At 43.0% G+C, this 18815-nt stretch overlaps 2 protein-coding genes across 2 annotated transcripts; both read left to right on the forward strand.

Annotated features, from left to right (window-relative positions):
* Positions 1 to 12815: 12815 nt before the first annotated feature.
* On the forward strand, positions 12816 to 13990 carry LOC140582976 (uncharacterized). The gene is made up of 5 exons (XM_072707513.1): positions 12816 to 12897; positions 12997 to 13176; positions 13284 to 13431; positions 13524 to 13681; positions 13840 to 13990. The coding sequence occupies exons 1-5, from the start codon at positions 12872 to 12874 to the stop codon at positions 13985 to 13987; spliced, it is 660 nt and encodes a 219-aa protein (XP_072563614.1). The 5' UTR covers positions 12816 to 12871; the 3' UTR covers positions 13988 to 13990.
* Positions 13991 to 14003: 13 nt separating this feature from the next.
* LOC140582975 (uncharacterized) lies at positions 14004 to 16472 on the forward strand. Its single transcript, XM_072707512.1, has 6 exons — positions 14004 to 14425; positions 14509 to 14628; positions 14710 to 14870; positions 14962 to 15165; positions 15293 to 15540; positions 15639 to 16472. The coding sequence occupies exons 1-6, from the start codon at positions 14228 to 14230 to the stop codon at positions 16235 to 16237; spliced, it is 1530 nt and encodes a 509-aa protein (XP_072563613.1). The 5' UTR covers positions 14004 to 14227; the 3' UTR covers positions 16238 to 16472.
* Positions 16473 to 18815: the final 2343 nt, after the last annotated feature.

The raw sequence follows: 18815 nt of genomic DNA on the forward strand, positions 1-18815 counted from the left end.
ATGGGCAGCATTATATCTAATTCACCCCTCGAACTCGTCTGCATCGATTATTTACACCTGGAGGCCAGTCGGGGTGGGTATGAATATATCCTTGTCGTAGTAGATCATTTTACAAGATTCGCCCAAGCCTATGCAACGAAAAACAAGTCTGGTCGCACTGCAGCTGAGAGAATCTTTAATGATTTTATCCCCCGGTTTGGATACCCTTCAAAGTTGCACCACGACCAAGGGCGTGAATTCGAAAACGAACTTTTCCAAAACCTACAGCGATTGTCTGGGATAGGTCACTCCCGAACATCTCCATATCATCCGCAGAGCAATCCTGTTGAAAGGTTCAATAGAACACTTCTACAGATGTTGCGAACACTGGGAGACAAGGAGAAGACACATTGGAAAGACTACTTACCACAGGTGATTCATGCGTACAATTGTACGCGGCATGAGTCGACAGGATTCTCACCATACTTCCTACTTTATGGTCACCATCCTCGACTGCCAGTGGACTTGTTATTCGGACTAGTTGGAGAGGAAAGTGCACAGACGCACCCAAAATACGTGGAGACCTGGTCCCACAGGATGACGGAGGCTTACAAGATTGCCAGTGAAAACAGTAAACATGCGAGCAACAGAGGTAAGCTCTATTATGATCAGCGAACAAGGGGAGTAGTTCTTCAACCCGGGGACAGAGTTCTGGTAAGGAACCTAAGTCAACGTGGAGGACCTGGCAAGCTAAGGTCATATTGGGAGAAGATCATCTATGTGGTGAAAGATCAGGTGGCAAACAATCCTGTGTATGTGGTCACACCAGAATCTGGAGATCAAAAGAAAGCCAGGACTTTACATCGGAACCTACTGCTTCTTGTCAATGACCTATCTGTCAAAACACAGCCACATTCAGTCAAACCGGTGCTGCAGGATCAACAACAAAGGCAAGGAAAGAGACAGAGGGTGGCAAAGGCCAGCGAACCACTCCAGGATAGTGATACAACTGATTCGGAGAGTGGCCAGAGCACTGGTGGTTACTGGCTCCGTATACCTGCGGGGGGGAGGGATATTCACGTTGGACAACCTTCAACAAGCCAGCGAGAATTCAACTCAGAACATTCTCACTTTACTGTTGTATCTAGAAGAGAAAAACAAATGGGACAGGAGAAAACAACAGAAGGAGAACCAACAATACAGCCTGAACGTGACAGATTTTCTGAGATAGGACATTCTAGTGTAGGTGATGAAACAGAAGAGAGGGTTGACTCTGAAAGAGGAGAGAGGCAAAGAGATAGTCCAGTGACCGACAAGCACCTAGGTACAAGACATTCAACTAGACAGAGGAGGCCAAGACAGTTTTTCACATATGAGACACTAGGTCAGCCATCCCTACAGACTTATCCTTCAGTTAGTACAATTAGGGCTCAAAGGGTGCCTTACATTCCAGTGTTGAACATGCAATATTACACACCACCGACAGCCATGGTTACGAACCATGCATACTCACCCAACGTGTACATGACTTACCCTTACGCAATACAGGTGTATTAATTTGATGGAGTGTATTGAAGTTGAAGAGTATGGAGAGAGTTTCAATCAGCAGGAGCCATCTCTGTTGTTGGGGAAGGTGTGACACCCACATATGTGGTCACAATTGTGTTGGTGTATACGTTTGATGTTTAATATTTCATTTATTACTGATCTTAAGTACTTTACAATTTATCAAAGGGAAAAAAACGATTGTTCATGTTAACTAATTGGTCAAGTTTAAGCCCTTAGCACCAAGAAAATAGTGGTATATTAATCGACCAGTAGATGGCAGTGAACCTGTGTCTATAGTTCAGGAATACGTAGTTTCCTCTCAGAACTGAGAGACATTCAGGAACATAAGACACAGAATTCACTCATCTCCGTTTTCATCCTGTTAGCAGGTAGGAACTATTTAAGCATATTAATAACTTTGGTTAAAATGCATTTATGTTAAATACAGATATATTTTTGGTAGGTGGGTGTATGTTTATTGATTTTGTTTTGAGTAATGTCCGAAAGTCCGTGATTAAATGTGTATGTGCTAGGTTCTGAGCTAGAATGGCGGACGCACGTGTAGTAACTCGTAAAAGTTAAGTTATAGCCAGCTCGGAGAGCGAGTGCATTGTATCCAGCTTAAAACAATTTATATGCTGTAAATGTTGAATACTGTAAAGTCTGATATTTGTACTTGGTTAAGAAATAAGGGCTATTAATACAGTTAGTAATGTTAACGTTTGTGTTTTAGGTCGTTTCTCCTTTGCATTGTTGTACAAGTGAACGAGTAAATGTAGCACATATAAATGTGAAGGTAACATTAGCAAATTACAGTAGTTAAAAGGAACTGACGGTTATAAGAAATTATTTTGTTTTGTATAAGGTGAAATGCCATTGATGAACGTGTTTAAAGATGATTTGTGATAACATTATTTAAAACATAACTAATTTATAACAAAGTGCAAAGGAAAATAAGGGGAGAAAATGTTGTATGGAAAAAATGTTTAATAAATCAGAACTGAGAGACATTCAGGAACATAAGACACAGAATTCACTCATCTCCGTTTTCATCCTGTTAGCAGCAGCAGCAGCAGCAGCAGCAGCTGGTTAGCAGGTTTAATCTCGTAGCACGGACCGGAAAACTGGGAAGTGTTACAGGAGCATTAAAGCTAGGACAAATGGACTATACAGCAGCTTCTACCCTGTTGCCATCAGGGCATTGAATATCAGTTAATTTTTTTTTTTTTTTTTTTCTTCACCTCAATTCTACCTCATGTGCAATAAGGACTCGTGCAATATTGTCCCATGTAGAGTGAATGTTGTCTACACTGACATGTTGTTATTTATATAAATTTTTTATGTCCGACATGGGGGTTGCACCTAATTACGTTGTACTTGTTACAATGACAATAAAGTTATTCTGATTCTGAAACTGCATTAACATTGACAATAATTTGATTCCATATAAAAACATAAGAACTATACAAACGAGAGGAGGCCATTCGGCCCATCGAGCTCACTTGGGGAGAACTTAACTAATAGCTCAGAGTTGTTAAAATCTTATCTAGCTCTGATTTAAAGGAACCCAAGGATTCAGCTTGCACTACATTAACAGGAAGACTATTCCATACTCTGACTACACGCTGTGTAAAGAAGTGCTTCCTTAAATCCAATTTGAAATGTTCTCCCGCTAATTTCCACCTATGACCACGAGTTCTTGTATTTGAACTAATGCTGAAGTAACTATTCGGTTGAACAGCATCCAAACCTGTTAGAATCTTATAGACCTGGATCATGTCCCCCCTCAGTCTCCTTTGCTTGAGGCTGAACAGATTTAGCTCAACTAACCTTTCCTTGTATGACATTACTCTAAGACCAGGAATCATTCTTGTGGCCCTACGTTGCACCTTTTCTAAGGCCGCAATGTCCTTTTTAAAATATGGCGACCAAACCTGCACACAATATTCTAGGTGAGGTCTCACCAAGGAATTGCATAATCTTAGCATTACCTCCCTTGACTTAAACTCCACACACCTGGAGATATACCCCAACATCCTATTGGCCTTTTTTATTGCTTCCCCGCACTGGCGAGAATGAGACATGGAAGCATCAACATTCACACCAAGGTCTTTCTCATATATCAGCTACCTTTATTTCAGTAGGTCCCATAAAATACCTGTACTTTATATTTCTGCTCCCTATATGGAGTACCTTACATTTGTCTATGTTAAATTTCATCTGCCAGGTATCGGCCCAGTCACTAATTAAATCAAGAAAGTTTTAAAGTCCCAGTTGGTTTCATGTAGTTATCTCCAAGGAGTCCAGGTGAGGGTTCAAGTGGTGTAGTGTTGGCTCGGGATCAGCTCGGAAAAGAGAAGATGGAGAAGAGTTATTGCCCTACACCTAACCTAACCTCCGGCAGTACTAAAGTAACTATGGCAGCCTGGCTAAAAGGGAGACCTGGAAGGAAGCACAGACACGAGGGTTTCCAGGGGTTTTGGCGTCAAGCCAAACTACCGTCAACAGTTCAGGTGTTATGGTCACCAGCCCATCACAGGGCAGGGAATAACCCAGGAGTGGGCGCCAACACATCCACCTCATAACACAATCCTAATTGGCTGCCTACCTGCCAGGATCTGTCTGTAGGGGTATGTAGGGTACGCTGAACAATCAGGGCACAGCAGGCTCATCACCCAGGCGGGATTAAAAGCCCTAATGGAGCATTTCAGGCAGAGGGTGAATAGAGATGTACATTATGAGAAAAAATATGTGCTTTTAGAACATTGAAGCATGTAAATATATTCTTGTAGACCCTAAAAATTGAATTATTAACAGTGAATATGAGCATAATAATGGTCTTTTAAACAACATTAGGTTGCTGTCCATGGTGCTGAAAACCTGGATTGGCAAGTTTTACATGAATTTTTTACCCTCTTTCACTGTAACCCTCTTATTTTGTTGGCAGTGATGCTCTGTAAAGTCTACAGGGGTGGGTATAGAAAGGATTACAGTGGGTAATAGGTGATTTACATTAACTTTTTACCAGTGGCAGAACCAGAGGGGTGTCCGTGGTGGCACTGGACACCCCTGACATCCGATTGGCCACCCCGGGTGCCACCCCAAAGTTTTATTTGCTGCTGGCAGATCCTGATGCTGATTGACATCTCATTTGTCTAAAGAAGTTTTTGAATTTTGCCGGCAACGCTGCTCAAGCTATTTTCAAATCAAAGACGAGCCGAAGACAATAGCATGGTTTCAAGCAGTGGCGGCCGGCCCATAGGGGGCGCTGGGGCACCACCCTCCCTGATAAGAGGGGCTAAAAATGTAAAATATATTTTTACAAATTAAGTTTTTAAATTCGGTTTACCCACCAGTATGTGCCTACATGCGATATGAATAACATATACAACATTTCCCACCTAGTGACATTCATTCACCAGTGAGTTTCTGTCATGGGGCGCTGAGAAAAAGCGCCCCTGAGTGCAGCCAAATAGCCCGTCATGTACTGTTGCTAGGGTAAATTAATAAATATGTGGCCAATCAGTCTCTCAGAATTTTATGGTCTTGGGGCGCTGAAAATTCTGCCCCAAGCAGCAGAAAATACCGCGATATTTAAGTTTCTTTTTTCTTTTGAGGCGCGGTCAATCAGAGAGGTGCGGTCAATCAGAGTAATAGTGATGGGATTTATGGCTCTGTGAGGGGATCCGGATCTTGGCGATCCGTTCCTTTCAAAGAGCCATTCAAAAGAACGGCTCTTTTGGCTCTTTTTAAATATTTAGTCAGTTTTAAGAAGCCAGCTTTGGGGCATCTCAGTTTATCCTGGAAATAATCACTGGGAGGAATGATGAGGTGAGATTTGTAGTCAAATAATTAAAACTCAGACATCACACACCAATATCTGAGTTTGAATTATTCTGAAATATTGATTATTACCTCATTTGTCATGTGTGGACTATATTCCATAGGGTTGCACAACATCCCTCTGCTTAGACAGTGACATCACTATTTTGGATTTACCTTTAGTACAAAGTGTGTGTATGTGTAAAGCTACGTTGACTTTTGTTATTCATACAATACCTACTCACAAATAAACATCAAAAACAAAGCCGGCTGCAATGAATTTCTGTGCAAAACAGCTTTTACTACAAACACTTCCACACAAGAACATTGTTATCACACAAGAACATTTTGATAGAAAACAAAAAATATTTAAAGTTTTAGACATATACTGTAGATAAAATTAGAATAAATAAAATGGAAATGTCTACATACAGTCCACTATTACTACTATAACTACTGTAAACTTTGCAAATAAGAGATCAGCCCCTTCAAGTTTTAAATGCACACAAAATGCAATGTAAATAAATACAAAGCAGTTCCTTACTTTATGGCTTTTTCTGCCTCTCTTTCTTGTCCTTGGGCAAATTTGCATTAAGGAAGACAAGAGCTCTGACCTTTTTGGGCCTAAGGCAACTCTCAGAGGGATTCTCTCAGAGGGAACTGATGTCGCCACAACACAAAGCTTCTTGGCCATCAGCTTGCTAAGCCTGGGGTAAACAGGGGCTCGACTCTCCCACCACTTGAGGGGATCCTCATGTGTTGGAAGAAGAGGCTCCTCCAGGTAGGCTCGCACCTCCATGACAGCATCGGCGGTGGGATTCCTGGCTTCTACTGTTCCAGCTACCTGCTCATAGGGGTGGGAGATATAACAATGGGAGATACCATTTTTATGTGATTAGATTAGATTAAATTAGATTCAACTTTTGTCATTACACAGTGTAAGAGAACAGAGTAATGAAATGCAGTTTAGCATTTAATTAGAAGTGACAATAGTAGATTTGCATATGTACAGTATGTGCAGTATGTACAGATTAAATGCAGTGATTTACAGCTAGTGGAAGTTTTAGACTGAGATATCAGACTGATTTCATTCTAGAGATTTTTAGAGAAAAAAATGTGAATTATTGTTGCCACCCTTACTTCCTCATGGAAATAGCTCCAAACTATTGATCCAGCACCACTGCCTGCTCCTTCCAGTCCTTCCACAGCTGGTTGCTGTTGGATGGGTGTGCCACTGCTAATTCTTGCTGCTGCAGTTGACAGCCTTTGAAACGTCTCATCTGCTGTTCTGCCATCAGGGAAGGCCATCCTCTTAAAACGCGGGTCAAGTGCAGCAGTATCTGCTAGTATGTGGTTGGCATGAATCCTGTGGAATCGCGATGACATACTCGCACACAGACTGTCGATCACACCTTGCGCTGCCGCTGTTGTAGTGTTTCGCCGGAAATCAGCGGTGGCTCTTTGAAGTCCCCTGGCCAGCACTATGACCTTCGAGGCTGTCAAGTAGCTGGTGAAAAGGAAAAAAAAAAAAACTTTAATGTTACAATTTTAAAGCTGAAACAATGATAAATATTACAATGTATTAAACATATCTATTGTGGTATTAAATATCCATAATTTTTTATCAGGAAATTGGCATGCAGGCTACAGAAATCTACTGACAATGATATATACTCCAGTGTATTACACAGATTTCTAATATGGTATAAAATATTCATAATTTACTATCAAGTACTATGCATGCATGCTAAAGAAATATACTGCTGTGCAACTGAGCTACGTACCTTTCTGCACTGAGTTCCACAGTGACTTCCTCAATGCACTGTGGTCCATTCCTCCTGGGACAGGTGGCGGCCAGGTGCATTGGTGACGGCCAGGGTGGGGATTATGGCATTTTTACTGGCAATAAAGCTTTTCAACATGTAGTAGGTGGAATTCCACCTTGTAGGACAATCCTGTTTTGGTTGGAGCTCCTCCATCTTCATTTGTAGTTGAGTCTCCTTCAGTTTTTGTGCCCCCACGGTGCTTCTGTGAAAGTATTCCACTGCCTCTTTCACCTTATCAATGATGGGCTTTGAAGCTTGCAGGGCATCTCTTACCACCAGGTTAATAGTATGGGCCAGGCATGGTAGGTGCATCCATCCAATGGTTTGTATAGCCTTAGTAACATTTGCCGCATTATCGGTTAGGCAGCACACTACTTTCTTGTCCACCCCCCACTCTGCTGCAACACTAAGCAGCTGTTGTGCAATGTTGTCTGCTGTGTGCCGCTCACTGAATTCAAAACAGTCCAGGAGGCAGGAGGCCACACGGAAATCCTCGATAAAATGGCAGGTTACAGACATATATGATGCTGTCGTTCTTGAAGTCCAACAGTCTGTGGTTAAACAGACAGCTGGTACTTTTGACACCCTTCTCTTCAAAGATGCTGTCTCCCTGTCATACATATCCGTGACCTTCTGGGCTACTGCCTTCCTACTTGGAGGAATGTAGGAGGGGTTGAGCGCCTGTGAATATTTTTTGAATCCTGTGTCCTCCACTATTGAGAAGGGCTGGAAGTCAGTGGCTATCATCTTTGCCAGCTCTTCATCTATCTTCTCCTGTCTTAATGGGGTCAAGACAGGATGTAAATATTGACTGATGGATGTCTGCTTTCTTTTTGGTCGTGCCTGGCCAGGCGATGTGGTGGCCCAGTGGGGTCAGAGGCTGCTGTGGCTGCAGTTGCACTTGATGTGGAGGCAGAGGAGGCAATGGACACATCAGTGTCACTGTTGTTGTCTGAGTCTGGCTCTGCTCTCAAACCTGTGACCTGCAGTGTTGGGTGTTGAGTCTTCAAATGCCTGTGTAAATTATTTGTTGACCCAGACTTAAATGAAATGACTTTTTGACAAATGCTGCATCTAGCCTTACTGTTTTCTTCGCGAGAAAAGTGCACCCAAATGCTGCTCCTTTTCCTCTGGCTCATTTTCAGACGTGTCACGTGTGTGTCTTCTTCCTTCGAACGACCCGCTATTACTGACGTTGGCACTGAGACAGAGAGGCACTCGCACGTGTTTTTTTTTGTTTGTTTTTTTAACTGGAGTAAGCATGTGACGGCAGCGTGCACAAGTCATGGCTCCGCTCCTACCCAATGACAGAGGCACGCAGGGTTTTTTTCCACTGGAGTACTCACGTGAAGGATGCGTGCACAACTATCATCATGCTGTTAGGCAGTAGCACCCCTGCGCTGGGTGCGCTCATCCCCCTATAACTGTTCTGTCTCGCGGAGGAGCTAATTTGTGTGCATCTGTGTGAAACACGCATAGGAAAAAAAGAACGACAGAAAGAACGGCTCCCCTCCAGCCGTGACTCGGCTCCCATCGTTCATGTTTATGAGCCGTTCAAAAGAATCGGTTCGTTCGCGAACGTCACAACTCTACAGAGTAATGATGGCGAACTTAACGAGCGAAGAGCAGTTTTCACCAAATTCAGTGAGATCCTTATTAATATACCCGTTTACAAGAAGGCCGATGGAGGAGAAAATCCGGGTTAAGGAGTTGGGACCCGACAAGCCTGACCTTATCATTAACCAGCAGACCAAGGAGAAAAATAAGGTCTACAACTGGAGTTTTTGCAGGAGTTGGTTCGAGCGCAAGTCGTGGCTGACAGGCTGTGGAATAGCCAATGCACTTTTCTGTTTCCCCTGCATTCTTTTTAAAAGCGAAAAATGTGATTCAACGTGGACACAGTCAGGACAAACCGACTTGAAGCACCTCTCCGAACGCATAAAAAAGCATGAACGATCAAAAGTTCATATGGAAAATTGCATCAAGCTAGCTGTGCTAGGAAAAATTAGCATAGCAGCGCAGCTGGATGAAGGACACCGCGTCGCGGTAAGAAGGCACAATGAAGAGGTTGATAAGAATCGTCATATTTTATCTAAACTCATTGACTGTATTAAGTTTTGTGGTGCTTTTGAACTTGCATTGCGGGGACATGATGAAAGGGACACTTCTGAAAACCCCGGAATTTTCAGAGGTTTAGTCGACTTGATGGCATCCATTGACCGGGACTTGAACGATCACCTTGAAAATGCAACTGTTTTTAGAGGCACCTCAAAGACGGTACAAAATGAGTTACTGGACTGTATGCTGGCAGTTCTGAGAGAAAAAATCTTGGATGAAGTAAAAACAGCTGACTTTTTAGCCATCCAAGCTGATGAAACTACTGACATTTCCACACACTGTCAGTTAGTCCTGGTACTAAGATACATTGACAGCACCCATAATGTCCAGGAGCATTTTTTTGAGTTTATTAAGCTCTCCGTTGCCAACGCGGATGCAATTGCTGGTGCCTTATTGGAAAGGCTGCGCACCATCCTTCCCGAGGGACAAGAAAAGAAGCTGATCGCTCAGGCCTATGATGGGGCATCAGTGATGAGGGGTGCCACTGGAGGAGTTCAACGTAAGGTCCAGGACACCTATGGAAATGCTTACTATGTTCACTGTTATGCCCACCAGTTAAACCTTGTAATGCAACAAGCAACATCCCACATCCCACAGATCAGTCACTTTTTTTCTGATATTGGGGGATTTTCTTCGTTTTTTTCCAAGTCAAGCAAGAGAACGGCAGTGCTTGATGAGGTGGTGGCGCATCGACTTCCAAGTGCATCGGCAACGCGCTGGAACTTCAACATCCGCGCTGTTAACACAGTGTATGAACACAAGGCGGATCTGGTGAAGTATTTGAGATCATCCGGAACAGAGCTGAATTTGACGGCCCCACGAAGAGAGAGTCTGGCGGCTATGTGAGAATGCTGGAAGATAATGATTTCTGTTTTTTCCTGGCCCTCTTCCACAAAATAATGCCACATGTGGACATGCTGTATAACCAGCTGCAGAAAAGGAACATCGATTCTGTCTACATCTCAGGAATCATCCAGAGATTCATTGACAACATGCAGGCTATCAGGTAAGCTATGCATGTATGCACAGTGTTACCAAATGTTAATTCTCTTTGAATAGACTCAAAATAGAATGTTTAATCTCTCATCTTGTTAAAACAATGAATTTATCTGTAACATTATGATGAATTTGAAATGTGCAAATACAAGGACTTATGATTTAACACTAGAAAGACTGACTGGGTCATTGACCCAAATCAAACAAAATCACTGCTATTTCTCATTGAAGTTCTTGCTACAAAAATCTGAAAAAAGTTAGCTTCAGTTAGCTTTCGTTTGACAGCTCATGCATATTTTGGCCAAGCATTTGCCGCAAACAGGACGCTTGCACATGTCACAGGTAGTGACAGTTTTGTTGCGTTTACAAGCGACCGTGACTTGACAGCTGACTCTTCTCTCAAGTTGCCCTGTCGGTGATGGTGTTATGACTATTATGTTATTGTTATTATGACTTGGTTATCTAATTAATTTGCATGACATTATGTCAATTGACCCAGTCAGTCTTTCTAGGTATATACTGCTGTAAAATACTAATTTCACCAGCAACTTCATTTGTGTTACCATGTTCTGTTCAAGAATGATAAAAAAATAAAAGTCAGATTTTTTCAGATTTTTGTAGCAAGAACTTCAATGAGAAATAGCAGTGATTTTGTTTGATTTGGGTCAATTGACCCAGTCAGTCTTTCTAGTGATATATATATATATATATGGAATAAAATAAGGATGGAGTAAGATAAATAAATAAATAAATAAATAGATATATACAGTACGTATCTGTCTTATACAGTAACCAATTTTCAGAAATGACTTTTAGAACTTATAAATTGTTTCCGTATCATCAGGGAAGCTGTCCCTTCTCTAGTTGAGGGTCAGGAGTACCGGGGACCTGAACAGGAGCCACCCACAAAGAAACGGAGGACATTGGGAGAAGACAGGCAACACCATTTGGCATTGGAGGTAAATACTTGCACCTGCTGACAAATGGATAGAAGGCACAACAACTTATCACCACATTGGCCACAATAGTGCTACTGACTGAAATATACATTGTCATGTTATTATATGAATATATAGTGTAAGCCATATTGGCTCATTACACAATTCTAGGTATTCAGGAAAGGAAAGGAGAATTATAGCCTATTGTTATAAATAAAATGTCAAAACCTACTTCTTACCTATTTTTTTTTTATATATCATGTCAGGTATGTGACACCATTATCTGTGAAACTGGAGATTAAATCATTACTGTTAATTGTAATCATCGTCTGACTGTTGATTTGAATTCTTATATTGGACTAAGCAAAGAAATATATTGTCACATCAGCCCCACCAGGAAAAATTTTCACCAGCCGCCACTGCTGTAGAGCCTACTATATATTTGTGGTGTGGTGGCGAATTGGTGCAGAAGTTTTAGAACTGCACTATCGATTTATCACTTTATTTAGAAATATAAATTCAGTTCTTATCCTTTTTAAAAGTTACATTTTTTGAAATTGTCTATCAAAGTGTCCCTCAGAATGACACTGGGGCTGGGGTGGGCGGGGCTACGAGGGGGGGAGGGGGACGCGGTCAGAATGGTATATTAAGAGGAGACCTCCGCATGTACAGTTACTCTACCTCTGCTTCCAGCGAGACAAGAGCTCCGGATTCTGCTCAAGATTTCATCTTTTGTCGAACAACTCGTCAAGAATGGCTTCCAAGGCGTAAGTTATGATCAATTTATTATTGCATTTGAATGTGTAGAAACTGTGGATAAACTTGTTCATCCTTGTATGTAGTTTACTGACACTGTGCTTAAGTCTCTTAAACTGACTACTATTGGTAAAACTTAAATTGCATCCACTACAAGACGAAAACAATATTTCGAAGCAACTTTTTTTAATTACTAAAAACTCATCTTTTTAGAAAGACATTTTAAGGTACTTTATAGATTCTCCTGTTTTATCTCTTTATTATTTTTTTTTCTGTAGCACTTTTGAGATTGCTAAAATATAAAGTGCAATGCAAATAAAATGTATTTTATACTAATTATCTTTATATTAGTAGTAAAGATGGTATTAAAGTGTAGAATACCATTTTTTTATTTGCAGTGATCACAAAGGGCTTGTATTGCTTGATATAAATGTAAATAATTAGTAAACATTTTTCAGTAGTTGTGATCATGTAGTTTACTAATTACTTTTCTCAGTCTGGGACCCATCAGGATGACAATAGATAAGCAAATGTTATTTATCCAAACCACTGAGGAATGAACAATGTTGATGATGATGACTGGAATGGGTCCTGAAAATCATGAATTAAATCTAATCTTAAGTAGCACTTCCTTGACTGTTACATAAAACTGTTAATTGTTTTTTTGTTGTTGTTTTTTTTTATATCCGCAGTACTTCCAACAGGCATTTCCTGCTCTGCCCCGTGTGCAAGAAGACACAGGCAAGCCTCTCGGTGCATCTGACTAAGGTGTGCATGAAGAGATCTTCGAAAGAAGCCATCCAAGAAGTAGTGGAGAAGGCAAAGCAGGATGTGCTTGAAGTTCTGCAGTGGGGCAGGGTGTTCAGCTACAGGCACCTGCGAGACATTATGGATGATGCTAATCCTATGAGCAGGTTGGTGGGAAAACTCTTCAGTCTTTTTTACACATCTCGCTTCGTTTCTTCAGTATGACATTTACTAACAGTTTTTTTATTTACTTATTTATCTGAAAGGATGATCCAGGAGCTGGAGCGTCGCCACATGGTGGTGCCTGACACCCCCTCCCCAGCAGTAGCGGCGCAGACCAGCAGTGTTCCTGTGATGGCTGGTACAACCGTGCAGCGACCGGAGAGCTCGGCGACTGAGCAGTCGGAGGATGCAGTCAGTGTCAGCAACGGCGAGATCTTTCAAGTGTGAGTATGAGTGTCTCGGATTTGCAGCTTCATTGATACCTTTTGCTTTTGCTTGTGAGCCAATTGAAGGTGCAATTTTAAGACGAAATATGTTTTGCACATGGCAGTACCCGGGAGGTGCAGTGGCCACAGACCTCCAGGCACATGATGCAGGAGAAGGGACTGTACCGGAAACATTCTCTGGACCATCCCCTCCTGAAGGGCTTCGCCGCATACTTGGAGAAGGATCTCCTGAATGAGAATTTCAAGCAGACGGTGAGGTCTCCCATAAAAGTTCACTCTATTATTTTTTGGAGCTTTATATCTACGCAATATATTCATTAAGTAATGCCGATTTTATTTTCCAGGTGGAAAACGTCAGCAGGTTCATGTTTTTTGTGAACCCTGAAGAGCCATCCCTTGAATTTCTGAGGGAGAGGGAGAAGACGAAGCTCTTCTTTCGGGAGCTGACTGAGGCTGGTCTCTCCAGGCAGAGTCAGGTCAACTACATGAAGAGCCTGAAGAGGTTGGTAGCATGTAGATTTTTAACAGTATATTATAGGTTTGTGTTGTATTGTCGTATCTGTTTTCTTCAAGGAAGTTCAGTCCTTCCGCTATTGTCATGGTGGCATGTACAAGTTTATGTACATATGGATACTTACATACCTGTCCTTCCTCTGACAGATTCCTCAAGTACCACACCGTGGCCACCGACCTCCGGCGTGACAACATTGCCTTGTGGAATGAGGCAATGTTCTTCGTGGAGTACCTGGGCTCACTCCAGCAGAGCACTGCAAAGTTGGTGAGTAAGGAGATGACGCAAAGGAGGTAAGTTCAACTGTCAACACCCGTTAAATTCCATATGATTTGATTATACATCTCCTCTACTGTGTTTAACACACTCATAATGTTTTTTTTCATCTCCCTCACTGCTCCTGGAGTGCACTGCATGGAGAAGCAGAGCCATTTTACATTGTGAGCACATTTTATTAAAATGTGTACTGTATTGATTAGGATTGACAGTAATTGAATTTTCTTCTCCCACCCACATAGTCATGTCATTCTCACGGGGATGAGCCCAGAGAAGAGTCCAGAGGACTGCTGGGCCGTGCTGAGGGCTGCCAAGAACGACTTCTTGGCAGTCCTTGGCAAGGTGTATCCGGAGGAGATGCCCCTGGAGTGTGCAGAGTGCTGCCTTGTCCTCTACTACCTGGAGGCCACGGTGATTCTGAAGCATCTCCAGCCACCAGGCGTGGTGGAGCACATGACCGTAAGTGTTGTAATCTTTTTGTCTTCACTTTTCCTTTTTGCCGATACAATGATGTCCCACTGATAAATAAGAGTATTGTGTAGGTCCAGGAGTGGATGACCAGGAGCACGTCCGAGGCCGACCATACGGTGATTGTGGTGAAGGAACACAAGACGTCGGCGCAGCAAGCGGCCACGTTTGCATTGTCCTCTGAGGAGGAGACGGTAAGTATATCAAGTTTGATAAGATTTATTTCATAGTTTATTTCAAGAGCAGCGAATTAATCTGTTTTCCTCTGCCAACAGTGGTTCGACATCTACTTCACCCAGGTACGGCCACAGCTCCTGAGCTCCAAGAGGAGCCGGACGACACTGGATGACCTGGGAGGAGACAAACGGTTCTTCGTCTCCACCGCAGGCAGGCCGGCGTTCAACGCTTCGAATGACCTCAACCGGCTGCACCAAAAGTGAGCTGATCGTCATGATTAATTCCCCCTATAATATGTTCTACATACGTGTTGTGTGAGACATATTAATAAATGTATTTTTGTATTTTAGATACAAGCTGGATCCAGTCACCTACCAGACGGCCCGGCGCATCTTTGAGACGGCCACCAAGGACTTGACGGACCAAGAGAAGTCCTTGGTGGCCGATTACCTCACTCATTCCACTGCGACGGCTGACGAGCACTACCGGATGAAGCAGTCGCGGAATGTGGTGCTGGCCAGTAAGCTGCTGAAGAAGCTGGCAGGTGACTCAAGGTAGGCATGTTTTCTGTTTGTCAACACACTTACCAACATCAAGACACACAACCAAAGCCCTCACCACTGAACACTAACCTTAAACGTTTGTGGGGTTTTTTTTTTTTGTTTTTTATTTTTATCTCAGCGCTGACTCCGCAGAGGAAGGGCCCAGCTGTTCTGCCCGTGGTGCCGCACGGGATGCTGCCCTGGCATCCAACCAACAGATGGATGTCCAGGCAGCGTTCGATCAGCTCCTTCGGACCCACCCCGTGACCCTGGATGGCGACATCCCAGACAAGACGGCACGCTCGCAGACGTCGGGCCGGTTTCAGCGGCAGCTCTATGATCGCTGGCTGAAGGCCCAGATGAGGATGCGCGTACGGCATGTCTTGTGTGAGTATTGTTTGTAGCACTAATGACATTTTTTACTGTGAAACGGTCCTATCTACATAGGCTTCTTAACTAACAACAATTTACTTTGTTCTTGACAGCACACTTTGGCAGACGGCAGCCCACCGAGTCCCGGGTCGACGCTTGGATCAGGAACCAAGGCTGGAAAAGTAACGTTCCCAGCGCGGCCAGCGTTCTGAAGGACTGGAGACCAGTGGGTTCGGTGGACACTGCCGTGGACTCTAGCCACATCCAGGAGCTCATCCACAACCAGAAGTGGAAGGGACTTGTGGTGATGGACATTGCGGGGAAGGGGAAGGGAGTCTGCGCCACCCGGCAGTTCCAGGCTGGTGAGGTGGTGTGTGACTACCACGGGCCGGTAGTCACAGCCACTGAGGGCCAGCGGATTCACTCATCGACGAAGGAAGAAGAATCTGGCTACATGTTCTTCTTCCGGAACAGCCATAAGTCTGAGTGTGCCTGTCACCCGGGCATACAGCCTTTTGGCCGGCTGATTAATCATTCCCATAAGAAGGCCAACCTCCGGCCAAGACTGTACAGCCCAGCCGTCGGGGGACAGGACGTTATTTTGCTTTTGGCCCTGAACAGGATTAATGATGGGGAGGAACTGTTGTTCGATTATGGGGTGCAGAGGAAATCGTTCAGGGGAGAGGGACTGAGAACCATTGAGAACATGTAGTTAATTTTTGGCAAGATCATCATTTTGATTGTTGCTACTCTTCCCAAAAGTGATGTGGGTAGATTATTCCACCGTGCAAGGTTGGGCAGATTATTCATTCATCAAATTTAAAGCTCTTAATTTCTAATCAATTGGCCCAAGTACATCCTGATTGCACTGTACTATTTTCTTGTATGCAGTTTTTATGTGAAATAACTCTTTAAATGTGAAATAAAGTGACACTTTTCTAGTATAATTGTTTTAGGGTTTTTTTTGACAATGTATAAAGTTTAAGACCTTGTCGTTGCCCCAAGTATTACAGTAGTTTAAGTGCGACCCACAGGTCACTTACTCAAGCGGTTAACATCAACATCTGAGGTGAGGGGTAACAGACTTCGGAAGGGCCTGACAATCTGTACGGATGCCTAGAATGAGGTCTGTTTGAACCGCATCATAACAATTGTAGTTGCACTTCGAGTTAAATTGATTTGAACATTCAAAGCAGCTCAGATTTGCAGCTTCCCAGCGAGAGACAAGACGTGATCGAGATGTCTGCCCTGAACGCCAGTGTGCCTCTGGAGAATCGACTGGCTCCTGCCAAATGGGGCAGTCAGTGTCCGGATTGCTCCGGAAGACATCCCCGGTTCAGTTAGCCATGGTAAGGACGGCAAAGTGATGCCCAGAATAGCTCAGCACTCGAAGAATGAAAGTCAGAATAGGGTTGGCTGGTCTTGTTGAATCTTGCAGTCTGTGATAACTATCTTATTTTGGAACTACATGTCTTAGGATACTAGATAATAAAATGGTTGACTTTTAGGCAAACGGTGATTTGTTACCATGAAGCAGTAAAAATACGGGGCTCTTTTCGGCATGTCTGCTGTATTGTATAATGAAATCAGTAAAATCTGTCGCTGTGATGTGTGAATGGATAAAGTTTTAACTTCTTTTTTTTGACTGGCTATATTTACCATAATATAAGCTGCACAGAAATGGTCCTCATATTGTTTTAAAGCTATTGTCCAGCTCTATAGGTTGAACAAATAATATGCCATCCCCATACGAATAATTACCATGGGTTATTAAAGTATTAAAAATTCAATAACAAAACACCTGTATTTCAAAATTGATCCATTTTTAAAATAAATCTAGCAAATGATGTCATGAACATCTCCAGAAAATTTGGTCTTTGGTTTTTACGTTGTTGCTGAGACATCATTACTTAATTATGTGAAATGTCTATCAAAGATCCTTACAATGCTGTTAGCAGTAGCAGAATAGCAGTTAGTGATCAAGGCATGGTACAGGGTTATTATTTTTCATGACAACTTCAACTATTGCCAGAACTAGCTGTGGAAATATAATTTAAATTAAAACATTTCAAATTACTATCAAAATTGAATAAAAAGACAATATTACCAAAGTAACTGGGAAAAAAGAGAATTAATGGCACAGTCAGAATAGTTTATTTTCCTCTTAAGTTTACACCTTTGACTAGACACTGGCCTACCAAAAAGGGCCTTCATTTGTCAAAAAGCCTGAACAAAACAAAAATAAATAAACTAGATTGGCTTTTATGCTACTAGGGCGAGGAAAGCATTTCAACATTGGTGTAATAATGCATAAGATACATCAGTTTCCAGTGTGGTTTTTCGCTGTTGTTCTGCATATCAGGGAATCTGTGCACTAACTGGTGTGTTTTTATAAGTCAAGTTCCCCTGTTGAAACGCAGGCGGCCCGATTCAAGACCAGCGCATAAGTCTCCCAAGCTTGCGTTTCCTGTATCCAATAAGATGGCAGAATTTTTCTCAATGTGCAATACTGACTGCCAAGTGTGATTTCTGTGATGTGTGTGATGTAGTTTTGTTGTAGAGTGACATAAGGATTCACTTTAATTAAATGTGCTGTCCCCTGTCTTTTTAACCCCAAAGGACGAACCAGCACCAGTGGTGGAGGCCATCGGAGGAAATGCCGCACTGGGCCGCCGGCACCCAGCTCCATCACCGTGTCTGCCGCCACTTCGTCTACTCCCTCCCCGGTGGCAACCAGCAGGGGTCAGCAGGGCTCAGGACGCCGTAGAAATACGGCGGGAGGCCGGTCAGGACGTAGAAATTGGTGTAAAAAACAAAAGGGGTCATTTACAAAAAATTTACACAATCTAGTACGCTTCAGTAACTGCAAATTGGGAAACCCGTTTGACTCAACCCAAGTGGGTGAGAAGATCCCGTGTGAGGATCTCACCCAGAGTGACGACGAGGTTGCAACCATCCTGTGTCGCACTCCATCTATGTCAGAGCCTGAGCCTGAGCCCTGCTCACCGGCCTTCTCCTCCACTTCATTCTTAGTTCCGTCACCCATCCCATCCTCTTTTGTCTCCTCTCCATCTCCATCTTTTTTTACAGACTCTCCTCTGTCACCACACGTAGTCTCACATGTAAGCCCAGCCCCACATCCATCTTCAGCTCCGGCCATGGTTCATCCCACCCCTCCGTATCAGGTTCCAGCGCACCCCTCATCTCAGCTGGTTACGGGTCCGACACCCCCATTTATGTCCCCTTCTGTTGTTTTTGAAAAAATGGAAAGATTCAATAAGTTGCATAAC

Source organism: Paramormyrops kingsleyae, chromosome 25, assembly GCF_048594095.1.
Source record: "Paramormyrops kingsleyae isolate MSU_618 chromosome 25, PKINGS_0.4, whole genome shotgun sequence".
Taxonomy (NCBI): Eukaryota; Metazoa; Chordata; class Actinopteri; order Osteoglossiformes; family Mormyridae; genus Paramormyrops; species Paramormyrops kingsleyae.

What these genes read in the sequence shown, in the direction of transcription:
- LOC140582976 (XM_072707513.1), top strand. Translation starts at nt 12,872, where the DNA reads ATGGATGATGCTAATCCTATGAGCAG. An exon ending in AACGGCGAGATCTTTCAAGT is followed by an intron (nt 13,177 to 13,283) that starts GTGAGTATGAGT and finishes TGCACATGGCAG; the next exon opens with TACCCGGGAGGTGCAGTGGC. An exon ending in TACATGAAGAGCCTGAAGAG is followed by an intron (nt 13,682 to 13,839) that starts GTTGGTAGCATG and finishes TTCCTCTGACAG; the next exon opens with ATTCCTCAAGTACCACACCG.
- LOC140582975 (XM_072707512.1), top strand. Translation starts at nt 14,228, where the DNA reads ATGAGCCCAGAGAAGAGTCCAGAGGACTGCTGGGCCGTGCTGAGGGCT. An exon ending in TGTCCTCTGAGGAGGAGACG is followed by an intron (nt 14,629 to 14,709) that starts GTAAGTATATCA and finishes CTCTGCCAACAG; the next exon opens with TGGTTCGACATCTACTTCAC. An exon ending in AAGCTGGCAGGTGACTCAAG is followed by an intron (nt 15,166 to 15,292) that starts GTAGGCATGTTT and finishes TTTTTATCTCAG; the next exon opens with CGCTGACTCCGCAGAGGAAG.